The sequence below is a fragment of the Zingiber officinale genome, chromosome 9A (genome assembly GCF_018446385.1).
Source record: "Zingiber officinale cultivar Zhangliang chromosome 9A, Zo_v1.1, whole genome shotgun sequence".
NCBI classification, from domain to species: Eukaryota; Viridiplantae; Streptophyta; class Magnoliopsida; order Zingiberales; family Zingiberaceae; genus Zingiber; species Zingiber officinale.
The window spans coordinates 458,459-471,261 of record NC_056002.1 but is presented as its reverse complement, the minus strand read 5'-3'; the positions used below and the strand labels follow the sequence as shown (position 1 = coordinate 471,261).

Genomic DNA, 12,803 nt, shown 5'->3' with positions numbered 1-12,803 from the left:
AATAAGAAAACAAAAAAGAAAATTCTCTGGACATGTTCCGAATTTTATTTTTAAGCTCGCAGCGACGGAAGCAAATGATTGGCTGTTTTACTTGCTCCAACGTATCTCCTGCCAATTTGCTTGCAAATCAATCAACGAACTGGAAGAACTAATCTAAACTTTGAAACCATTGTTTTCTTACAGCGCAGCTAACAGTGAAAACATCGATACAGTTCGTGTTTTCGTCGTTATCAAGCAGTGTTATGGAACAGGTATTCAGGCAAGTCATATAGATGAAAAACTGGTTCAAAAAAATCATGAATCAGCATAAGCAACAGCTTGAAACAAGTGTGAATTGTCTATTATTAGGGAAGAAGCTTCGAACCTACATGTGCAGGAACTAAAATGTCACATGAACATGATGACAAACTTCCAGCAATGTGATGTTTCTGAGCAAAGCAAAAAACTGTAAATGCAAGCCAAGCATTTTAACATGTCAGCATCCATCTTTGCTAGAAGTGCATTTCATCATGTGTAAACCTGATGACTAAAATTAGTATTGACGACTATCAAGAGGATAACAAAAGATGCCAAAATCCAAAACTAATTAGGTCTAATGACAACAATATCAAAGACGAAATATGATAAGCAGATAGTGGAGACCATCACTTAACAAAAAGTCGGAATGAGTATCCTGATGATAGAAGACTCAAAAAGAAAAAGAAAAAGAAAAAATATTAGAATGTTTGCCAAAGAATCCATGCTTGTTGTTGTTGTTGACGTTGTCATTGTTGATATGAACATGAATGCATAAGCATAGTAGCATACCATCTAGACAATCATTTATTGATAGAAAATATAAAGGAAATAGTAGGATGGCAAGTAAATTTGATCGAACGCAGTTTCTAAAGGAAACCTCCAGAGAATATCATGATAAAGAAGAATATTTAAATAATAAGAAATCAAACTAAATTCTCAAACTACATGATCTAGAAAATTAAAGATCAATACTTGTGAGGCAATAAGATTTAGTCAGCTGTGACTAAAACATGGTAACTTCCAGGACAGATAACAGTGATTAGCCATTTGAAGTCCTTCCTCCTTGTTCAAATGTATATTTGTAGAAGCAGTCTTAAAATTTCTTCAATAAATACTTACATAAGGATCCACTTAAACATTAATGCACTATTGCATGTTGTTCGAAAATTAGAGAGTTCCTCATTAATTCCATTACAACCAGAAATCTTTCTCAACAAGGAGTCATATATGCTAAGTACTTCCTTGATAGTCTCGGGAGATCCTCAAGTAGAATGGTTGGACAATTCTAGAATAGTCAATATAAAAGCAGATTTAGCTCATAAGAATGATTGATATCATCACACATGAAGATCCACTGTACATTTGCATTTTATGGCATCAAAGTTTTCACTATGCATTTAACCATGTTGTTGATTGTAACATGCTTTCTTTATAGTTGAGGGACAAAATGAAAGAAGTTTCTTTGGTTTTCCTTGCTCGTACATTTTCAAAAGATTAGGCAGCGCAGTGTTCGATGTAGCAAGTTCTCTAAGTACAAACTTGAAAATTTTTCCCAAATGAACCAACAGGAATTTTACACTATAAAACACATTTTTCCTGACAAGAAGATACCATTCCAATGCAAATTACAGGGTATAACAAGGATAACTGCAATCCAAACAGATTGCTTTGCGATACCACAATCAAGGTATTTATAGTAACACATTCAGGCCCTTGTCATTGAATAAATACACATTCCAATAGGATAAATATTAAGTAAGAATCCATTAAAAAAATGAGTGAAAGAAACCTCTCTTTACCAGCCAAAATAATATCTCAATCATAGGCGAGGGGAGGAATTAAAACAACGGATGTAAGTCATAGAAAACACATATTATGTGGATCCAATCACACAACAAGTAAACTACTATTTATTAGCAGTCCAAGAGGAAAGACGGAGAAAATTTAGAAACTTACTTCACGGCATCATGTAGCTCACCTTTTCAATTTTTCACTTTCAGCATCCTAATTCACAATTTACAGGATAATATTTTCACTGTATCATGATAAAGCTAAAGCTAAAGTATTTGCCAGTTACACCAAAGCATCTTCCTTCTCGCGAATCTGAAATCTCCATCTTAAAACCGAAAGACACATCCCGGGCTCAATCCACGTACTCGAACTCATCCTCCTTGAGATGAGAGATGAACTTGACCGGGCGGGGTTGCCCTTCGACCTCGATTTGGAACTCAATCTTGAATGGGAGATTGGCGGAGATCCTTTTCCCTTTCCAAACCCCGACATACTGCTTGATCACCCCTTCCAGGCCGTTGAGATCCAGGCCCGGAGCCTTCTGCACGTGGTAAACCTTCAGCGGCACGATGACGCGAACCCTTTTCCCGATCTTAGCCGCCGCCAGCTGCTCCTCTTCCTCTATTTCGGCAGAAGAAGAGACGTCAGCGGAGAGGACGGTCTGGCACGTGACACGGAGTCTAGCCCTAAAAGGGAGGATGGTCGCGGTGGGGCAGGGGCGGAACAAAGAGGGGCGAGAAAGAGGGGCGATTGTAGCGGCGGAGGAGAGGGACTGGAGGAAGAGCGACGGGGAGAGGGCAGCGGCTGCGGCGGTCGCCGGCGTCGGCATTATCGGGAATCCGATCTCGAATCTGGACAAGAGCGGGCGGAGAAGGGATAAGCAAAGAGCTCCACAATTTTAGGCGATCCGATGGTTGGCCCAGGAGTTTTAACTAACAAGTGGTCGGCACGCGCGGATAGTTTTAGAGACATTTTGCTAAATTTGGATGAATTATTTTTTTAAAAAAAAAATAATACTTATTTTTTACGTCATACAACTGCATTTTTAAAAAAGCAATTAATCTCACCTCTTCTAAAGTCATTTTTAAAATATACAATTAAATCAAATATTATTTTATATCTCAGTAAAAAGGTGATTAACACAAACTCATAAGTGAATTAAGAAATAAGATCGTTTGATTCTTATCTGTATGCATTTTAACAAATATCGAAACAAAATTCATAATCACACTCACTAGAAAGGTGAATCTAGACATGGTAGTAAACTCTAAATAATGTACAAGTAGCCTAGGAACATGACCTTGCTTTGATGCCTCGAGCCTACGACTTGCGCTCGACTATCCGAGTCACAATGCCGACTGCAATTGTAGTTCCTGATGACCTTAGGAATGTCCTTCCGAGGGCTTTAGATTTCGAGAACTCCTCCGCGCATACAGCTCCATCCAGTCGCACCTGCAAAGACAACCAAGTAGAGCAGCCAGATATAGCACTGAAATCTTAATAGATAGGCGACATGGTTTTACCTCTATGATGGCACTTTGTTTTCCCTTGAGGATGCGCGGTGCTGTTTTGGAAACTTTTCCAGTTTTCTGGTCCAGCAACGCTACCATCTTCGACACCCTTCCAGCCACTTTTGCGTGATGTATATGGAATTCAACCTGTATGAACCTATTTTGTTTTAATCTCTCCAAAGATGAGGGGTGGTAATTTGTCGACCGAGGTTGGACAAATGTATTAGGTTTCAAAGTCAGACCTGAGATCCAACTAGAATCGGTGTTGGAATGTCCAAGACAAGTATCTTTAGCTCCAAACAAGTAGCCACTTGCACTGGATAATCAGGATGACAGAGCACTCCACCAGCTAAAACATGGCCAGTCTCGATAGCTTGTAAGGTGACAGCTATATGATCACCAGCTCTTGCCAAATTGCAGCTGATTGAGTCTCGCTCGATGGACCGCACTGCTGCTAGCGCTCCTATAGGCATAACCAGAACCTGCACAGAAGACCAATTATCCCATAGCGAATTGTCAATCACAAAAATCATTATATTAAAAATTAGCAGCACACTACTAGATGCACAAAACAATCATGCATAGTTGAAGATCGATATGTGTGATGTAGATTTGTGGGACAACTTCAGAATGAACTTGCTGTTTACACCTTTAGAACTTTTTCATAAGAGGAAATATATCGATGACAAATATAGCGGGAATACAGGATTATGAGATTACAATATACAAAATAAAATCGCCTACGCCTAATTTCAATTAGTTTTTTTTTTCATGAAACCTTTTATTATTCACTTTATGCAGGAAGAGTAAATGAAAACAAATGTTCAGTTTTATACTTCATCCTTTTTTTGTTTATTTCCAAGAAGATTTAAGTAGTAAACTAATAGTCTATGAAATGTTTCATAGTTAGTAAGATAGCAGCAAACCAGATGGACTTGCCATGTTGGTGATCTGAGTCAACAGCAAACCCACTAATTTATGATAAATATATATAATCAAAATCATAAATGGATATTTTGCAATAAGGTTGGAGTAAGTGCACAAGGTTCCCACCATATGGAGTCTAGAACGGGTCAATGCACATAGCCTTTCCCTTGAATAGCAAAAAGGCCGTTTCAGCACTTAGAAACTTTCATGCAGTTCGCAAATGGAGCAACTCAGCAGCCTTACCATTTCCGGAAGTAATCATCATATACAAGTCAAACCTACTCTAAAGTGTTTAGTTCCAAGTTTAACGAATAGGTAAATTGTTGAGTCAATGTCAAATGCAGCAACCTAATTTTTTAAAGTATACATGGCAACATCAATTAGGCATTCTAATAGTTAACCTACATGGAAACTAATAATATGTGTGTGCATTAAGTAGACCAAAGTAGATTTTGCAATTAATGGTAAGCAGTGCCCAAATTTTACCTTTGAACCATTACGGATAGCCCCAGTCTCCAATTTTCCACAAGCTGCAACCTGCCCCATAGAGGTCTTGACAACATCACATATAGGAAGAATAAGAGACTTTGACACATCCCTCAAAGGTGTTTGCAATGAATCTATTGCATCTAACAGACAAACCCCTTGACACCTGTGTCAACTTTTTTTAGTTACAAAAAATTTAAGAACGGGTTTTCAATGTGCATACATAAGAAGGCACAGATTATTAAGGCCTTCAGAATTGAAATAAGTCTACTATTATCAACATTTTGGTGATTTACTATTCAATGCCAATAACCATAAAAATGTATGAGAATAATTGCTGATATTGCACATATACATGGAAGACCCACCAAGATAATAATAGTACTGTAAATTGCATGGCTATCTTAAATTTTAATCCCTAATATATAACCACCACCCCTCTAAACTAAAGATGTGAAAACTAGTAGTGAAATTAATAAAACACAAGTTGTGTCGCAAGAACTACAAGCTGAATAGATATTTGAGCATACTCTACATCTAAGCAGCATTTTGAGCAAACAAGCATTATTATCACCCTTCCTGAACACATGAAGAGGCAGAATTGAAATGTGTTTAATGGAGTCTTGGAAATTATCTAAAAGGTAAAGGATGCTACAGATAGTACATTTATGCATCTTTTTAAGCATATGCGCATCATTATCACCCTTCCTATATACTAGATGAGGCAGCACTCAAGTGTCCTTTATGGATACTTAAAAATGGTCCTATTATTTGTTTTCATTAACTGCTTACGTAGTTGCTTCAAAAAGCATGCCACTTCCTTATTGGAGTGCATCATAGATCTCCAAAATATTTTTTCTTTAATCAAATACAATTTGTTTGTACTTTAAGGTAGAAAGATATATTAGATCCGCTTTAGCAAATTGCCAACGGAATTATTAGTTCTATATCCACAAAAAATATTGCATATGCAAATGATCTCAAGGTGCATTCTCTTCCTCCTTTTTTTTCCTTTATCAAGCAACATACAGTACAACCCCAACAAAGTATGGTAAGAATGATGGAAGACAATATTTTCCCACATATAGCCCAAGATTATTTGCCTCATTTTCCTGCATATACTAAAATATTCAAAGAACTTAATTTTAAAGATTCAATTTTTAATCGCAATTTACGAGCAAATAAATGATACTAATCTTACCAGGAAGATAACCTAACATCAGCAGAGGTTGTAACCAGATTCTGGTTTTCTACTGCACTAAGAGGAACCCAAATGATAGAGGAATCCTTGAAACCACAGGAACGAAGAAATGCACCAAGTTGTGATTTTATAAAATCAAATCTTTCCTTAGAATACCCCACAACATCCATCTTATTAACAGCGACAATGATTTGCTCAACACCAAAACTTCTAACCAGTTGAGCATGCTCCCTTGTTTGTCCAATACCATAACCATCCATACCTGCCTCAAAGGAACCAGTCGATGCATCCACAACGAGAACGGCTGCATCAGCTTGTGCCGCACCTGAAATCATATTTGGTACAAAATCTTTGTGACCAGGAGAGTCAAGTAAAACAACATGATACTTCTTGGAGTCAAAGTATGCAACAGCAACAGTCATGGTCACTCCCCTTTCCCTCTCTTCAGTGCTCTCATCCATTGCCCATGCATAAGCAAATGAACCTTTTCCCTGCAATAAATAATGGCCTGATTATCTTCTGAATTTGTAGGAAAAAAGGATAGTAGTAGCAGGAACAGAGGGATATATGAATTATGGGCACACATCAATGTTAGCATCTAGTATATATACATATATATGCATCGTAGATATACCTTTTCTTTAGCCTCTTTTTCATATTTATGCATTTCTTTCTTAGAGACTTTTCCCAAAAGATGTAGCAATCTTCCAGATAAGGTAGATTTTCCAGAGTCCACATGACCAACCTTGTAAATTTATTAATTAATTTCATGGCAAAAAAAAAAGGTAAGATAAACAATCAGTGGAAAAAACCATGCTCGGGCTTAAGAATCAGTTTCTCACAATTGCGAGATTTAATTGCTTCAGAATTTCTGGTTCTTTCTCCATTAACATCCATTCCTCGGGTTGGTACTTGGTCTCTGAATTCACCTTTTTGTTACGAATGGGATGTTTACCCAACTTTAACTGGTTTAGATTACTGCTCAGTGGTGCTGTTAGATTCATATTCTCCCTGGAATGACTGCTCTCACTTTCACAGTCGCTACTTACTTTTGACCCATGAACAGAAGGCACAAGCATTTCATTATCTGAAGATAATACTTGAGCCTCCTTCCCTTTACTGTTGGATTCTCCCCTTCTATACTCTGGTCGTCCTATGTGAACCAGAAAAAACTTCAAGATGTTAATTTAGTAAAGCTGATGCAAATTGTGGAAGGATAATAAAAATCCAACTACCAAAACAATTACAGATAGAATAACAGATTTCATGTTGCTAGGGTAAATACCAAAATAGCAAACTTGAAAAGATAATCAAGATATTATATGATATGCAGATGATAAAGAAAATAAGCAATATAGAACAGCTAAAATACTCTTAGAGCATATTATTTGATGTATGATAATATGGAGCTAAGGTATCAAACTACGTGAGACTAATAGTGTAAGACAATTAGAGAGAAGCAAGACAGAAGGGAAGGTTAAAAAGGAGAGACAAAGAGATGCATAATTACAAAAGAGAAGTAAAGAGAAGGGACTACAAAGATGAACAAGAGAAGAGAGTGCAAAAGGGTGAGAGAGAAGAATATAGCAGAGAGAGATCTCAGTGAACAGAAAAGTGAAAGATGAAGAAGATGGAAGACAAAGCAGAGAGAAAGACAGAGAGAGGAGAGTAAAGAAGGAAGAGCATGCTCGAAGGAGTTGACAGTTTTTGCTCCAGAAAGATTGCATGATAAATTCACTATAGGCCTTTATTTATGGACTCGACTCAAGATATTGTGATATTCAAAATAATATATTAACTATCTCAGTTACTTTCAAAGAGGTGAAGCAGATTTCAAAGAAAGATGCAGTGATATGATTCAGGAACAAATTCTAGCAAAAGAATTCTTTGGATTAATAATTTCTTATGTAGTACATTGCTTTGGTGTTTCGCAGCTCGAATAATGGCTCAGTGTTCCTCACCTTCTGAACAGCATCTCATCTAACACAAGACCATAACATGCAAAGAATGACTAGCACAAGACAAAATCATGAAAAGAATGTACTCTATTAACCTATTGATGATCCATAAAAACATTGATTGCTTGTCGCAAAAAGATCAAATTCCAGCATTCTTTATATTAGTTTAGAAGAGCAGTTGCACATGATATAAAGCTCTGAGCAACCTATACCAGAAACTTTTGTAATGTCAAACATCATTGGCAGCATTAAAATGTACGATATGATACCTTGCTCATACAAATTGGGTTTTCTGCTTTTAAACTCATCAACAAGATTATTAGTTCTGGGTGCCACATATATTTGTGCATGAGACTTGGATATTGCAGATGCTCCCGTATCTTTGGTTGCAGGATTTACTGGGCAAAGAATATACTCTGTGAATAATATAGTAATATCTTCCACAAGCCTTTGTAATCGCCTTATCTTGAAGCACAGAATCATACAAGTTCATGCATATATATGCAAGCTCATGGCATATACAAATCTATTTAATTCGAAAACTTTAACACACCTTTTTGTTTGCCATGAGTGGAAGAATAGACATAAATAGCGCCACATATGTCACAACAAAATGAACTTTCATCATTGTCATATGAACAAATTGGACATTGCCAGATTCCATGCTTACTGCCATCCTTACCAGGCTTAGATGTAACATCTGTTCCAGGGAGTAATGTGTAAACCAAAAAAGAAATATTAGAAGATTTAAGAGATAGTTAGCAGCAAAATGCAAAGCCATGGCAAAATAACACAAAAACGATTGCTTAATGAACTGCATCAAATTGACACAAACCAACAAGGGAAAGAATATCACTTACTATCTTCATAGTCATCATACCCATCAACTTTTACTTCATGCTCATAATCATAGTCATCATAAGTTCCATAGTCATCATCATAATCAAGCCCATAACTGACTTTTCGAGGCATTTCCCTGAAAGATAAATTCAAGGGATCTAATATTAATAAGCAAATTAACTGGTGAAAGAATGTTATTGATCCATTGAAGCAAAAAAAAAAACAAATATACTACCAATGGAAGTTCAAGGAAGGAACTATTCATAAACTCTACCAATGATAACACTCCCAAAAAGGGGATGAAAAAGAAGTGCTTTTACTTCCATTCTGAACAGAAGATGAGTGTTAAAAGGTACACTAAGCTTCTATTTAAGTAGAGACAAATGGTTTAATTCACCCTTAACACTTACCGAAAACATCTTAAGATACCTCCATTATGGATACAAATATATAATACAAGGTAGAATAAAAAAAGTCAAGTCTTATTAGTATTAGTAGAACATCAGTAAATGTGCATGAGACGAGGAGCACCAAAAAATAACTTGACCAACAAGTTGATACGAAAAATGACCGTCACCATTTAGACAGTACCAGAGGTGTTTGTCAGTCTTTTATCTTTGTTAGGGAAGGGGATTCAAGAAGGTAGCTACAACCCACATTCTTACAAAGCAACTCTTCAGGTAAAGAGGATAGTTAGAGCAAAACCCTCAAATGCCAGAGAAAGGGAACAAGGAATTCTATAGGGAATATATCTTATAAGATAACTGACTCTTCAAATTTTCAAAAATCAGGAAATAGACCGCCATGTTTTCCGGAATAAAAAGACAGATATAAAACTCAAATCTTTCAATAAGCATGATAAAAATGAAATTTGGCACTGGTTCAACAACATGGAACATGGCAAACCACGTTTCGGAGGAGCTCATGACTTTCAAATACCAATTATGTTCTATAGACAATTGATTCTCCGAACAGAGACTATTTTAAAATTAGTTTTTCTCAGTTTGGTGCTAAGGAATATGAATTCGTTGAATAACCTCATAATGGTACACATTAAGCAACAGATAGTAATCTATCCAAAGACACTGCGAATGTACGACTGTATTCCTGAAATTTGCTAATTTTATACCTATGCAACTGAAAGGCTTACACCATGCAGCACACTCAAATCGCACTTAAGCAGACTAAGTGCAAAACATAAGATCACTAACTTCCACTTGAAACAAATTGAAGAGTAATTATAGCATGACCTGCATTAGCAACTGACAAAAATCTCGTGTTTCAAAGCTAAAGAGTTCAAAAAAAAAATCATCTTTTTTTTTAACAGAGATGAAAATGAATGAAGAAATATCGCCAAAGAGGAGCGCAAAAGGATTTAAAGAAAAATAGGTGGAAACATGATAACAGAGTGGAGAGGAACCTTGCCAGGAAGAATCGTCAGAGCCGGTTCCACTTTAAGAACGCAGACAGTGGCAATGGATAGAAGAATGGGACAGGAACCGGCTCGATCTGGAGCAATCGCGAGAACTGCGGGGCCGCGACGACGAGAAAAGGATAAATACGGCGGGGGGGAAGCCCGTGGCGGGTGGAGGAGCTAACGCAGGAGGACGTCGACGGGCGCAGGCAAAGGTGGGGGAGAAGAGAAAGGGAAGCACCCGCCGAATCCCTGCACCGAAGCGATGTTTTAGATTCGGGTTTTCAGTATCATGAGAACATCAGCGGATTTTAACAGGCCGGCCCATTGTTTTGGGCCATAGTTTTTATGATAGTAATATATACTAACGTTATTTGCATCCTAAAAGCCCCGTCGATTGGAACAATATATCTTGGGATCAATTTTGGAATTCTCAAATATTCCATTAATTAAATATTTATAATCTCATCCATTAAATATTCACTCTTCAATATCTCTAATTTCATAATAAAATATCTCAACAACTAAATATTTACATCTCACGAACATTTTATTGACTTATAAAAATACAATAGAACACATACAAATTTTTTTAAAAAAAATACTACTTCATACAATACAAATATTTTACAAATTCAAAATTGAATTACAAAAATATAAATTATATTAAATTAATAAAATACATAACTATAAACCATAGAAATTATAAATTATAATTAATAAAATAAATAATGAGCAAATAAAATAAACTATATAAATTAATTATATCTTCAATTTCCAACATTCAGTTTTGATTTTCCAACATTCGATTTTGATTATTTTTTTTCCGCTCCCAATAAAAAATCTAAAAATGTTAATTAATTTTTTTAAAACAGAAAACATAAAGAAATTAAATGGTAGCCCACTTTTTGATAGGCACTACAAAAGAAAAATCAAAGAATATAAATTTATACCCGATGATTTCTAATTCATCATATAAATATCTCATTCAATGATAGGTATTAAAGAGGAGGATATTTAAAAAAATATTCTCTCTAAATATCCCTTATTAGAGAAATTCGAATTTTCTGGACCGCACTTTCTGATTCAGAAGACGGATCATTTCATTCATAGATAGGATCTCATGGATCTCACCTATTATACAAATAGGGTCCATAAAATTTTACCTATTAATAACTCTGGGTCCAAGAACGAATTAGGAATTGTACTCCAGAGGAGCCCGGTTGTTATTAGAGATGCTTTAAGTATCAGTGTGCTTTATATATAAATTAACTCCTTTAAAAATATTAAATAGTTTTAAAAATCGTTAAAAACTGAAAATAGGTACAACGATATGCTAATTTGAGTTTATTTTTTAACTTCCAGAGGACTAACAAAATACAATAATATCAATTTAACATAACTACTAAAGTATTTAATAGAAAATCGATACTTTAGCTTCTTATCATTATCATGGATTAGTTAAGATTATTATATAATTTTGACCCAAATTATTTCATAGATGCTTTTTTTAATATGGATTAGTTAGGTTTAGATAATAAAGAACAACTCGATCAATGCTTCAATTCGAACGAGAATAGATACATCCTTTTAACGTACGTATTGATCCAACTTCACTCCATGTTAATAAATATTCATTAAATTAGACTTTCATGCTGAGCTCGACCTATAGATCATCTCATCACCCTATAGCCTAGCCTAGCATCAAGACAGAACAACGAGTTGGATAAAGTTAATTAATACCCAATTATAATTAATTATTTGTCAGCCCTAATCATCATCTCCATGCATTACCATTAATGGTGCCACCAATCCCATGCTATTATGTTAATTAATCAACAAGCAACGCAAGGACTAAGTACACGTCTTTACTTTATTTATAAAATGAGAGTTATAGTACTTGATGAAATATATACATCATGCTCAGCTCCAAGATATATGTAATTAACTCTTTAGTGCTTAATTAATCCGCAATAATTATATAAGGATAGGAGATTAGTATAGCACTATTCACAATTAAATGGATTCGAGTAAATTACATGGGAGCAAAATTATCAAAGTTTAATATTTATTTTTATATATATATAAAAAATAGGATTTTAGGGTGTAGATGAGGTGGGAGGACGGTGAGCTTGCCGTTGACTTTTCCGCGGTGACGATGGTGAAGGGCGTCTTGTCCGCCGAAAGGGAGGTGGATTCTGGACGTGACGTTGACTATCTAAATCCCAAGCCGCCGTTGCTTAAGATGCATCCAGCTGAGTAGGATAATGGTGAGTTATATAACTCGATCGGTTGCTTATCTGTTCGTGTAAATATATAGTTTCCAAGAAGAACTATATAGAGAAAATTGATTTTCTTTTTGGCTTATTTGATTTTTAATATGCCGAGCTAGGGATTTTTTTTCTTCTTTTCTTACAATCGTGGTCGAATTTACCGAACTCAGTAGTTTCTTCGTTTAAAAGATATGCGATCTAGTCTGAGAAGGATAGGGATGGATCAACTCCTGTCGGATCGTCCGTTGTTAATTTTGGCGAGTCAGCTGTTGCTGAGTAAACTATAACAACTTCATACGGCCACGCAATCTCTTTTTGTGTCCGACGGCTTCCTCCGTTCTGAATTATGCATGGCCGTCCACCGCGATCCCATCGATTGATTTT

At 35.9% G+C, this 12,803-nt stretch overlaps 2 protein-coding genes across 4 annotated transcripts; both read right to left on the bottom strand.

Moving 5' to 3' along the window:
• Positions 1-1,961: 1,961 nt before the first annotated feature.
• On the bottom strand, positions 1,962-2,739 carry LOC122021935 (ferredoxin-thioredoxin reductase, variable chain-like). Its single transcript, XM_042580124.1, has one exon. The coding sequence runs from the start codon at positions 2,636-2,638 to the stop codon at positions 2,162-2,164; it is 477 nt and encodes a 158-aa protein (XP_042436058.1). The 5' UTR covers positions 2,639-2,739; the 3' UTR covers positions 1,962-2,161.
• A 206-nt stretch (positions 2,740-2,945) lies between these two features.
• LOC122020392 (HBS1-like protein) lies at positions 2,946-10,426 on the bottom strand. Of its 3 annotated transcripts, none has more exons than XM_042578310.1 (11): positions 10,153-10,426; positions 8,753-8,868; positions 8,446-8,592; positions 8,162-8,290; positions 6,777-7,087; positions 6,569-6,679; positions 5,935-6,425; positions 4,734-4,899; positions 3,563-3,802; positions 3,333-3,467; positions 2,946-3,261 (listed from the first exon to the last, which is right to left on the bottom strand). In XM_042578310.1, exons 2-11 carry the CDS (start codon positions 8,862-8,864, stop codon positions 3,130-3,132), a joined length of 1,974 nt encoding a protein of 657 aa, XP_042434244.1. In that variant the 5' UTR covers positions 8,865-8,868; positions 10,153-10,426; the 3' UTR covers positions 2,946-3,129. The 3 variants fall into 3 exon arrangements, with proteins under 3 accessions (XP_042434244.1, XP_042434245.1, XP_042434246.1); XM_042578311.1 differs by having other exon boundaries at positions 10,158-10,426; XM_042578312.1 differs by lacking the exons at positions 8,753-8,868; positions 10,153-10,426 and having other exon boundaries at positions 8,162-8,357.
• Between the last annotated feature and the right edge of the window lie 2,377 nt (positions 10,427-12,803).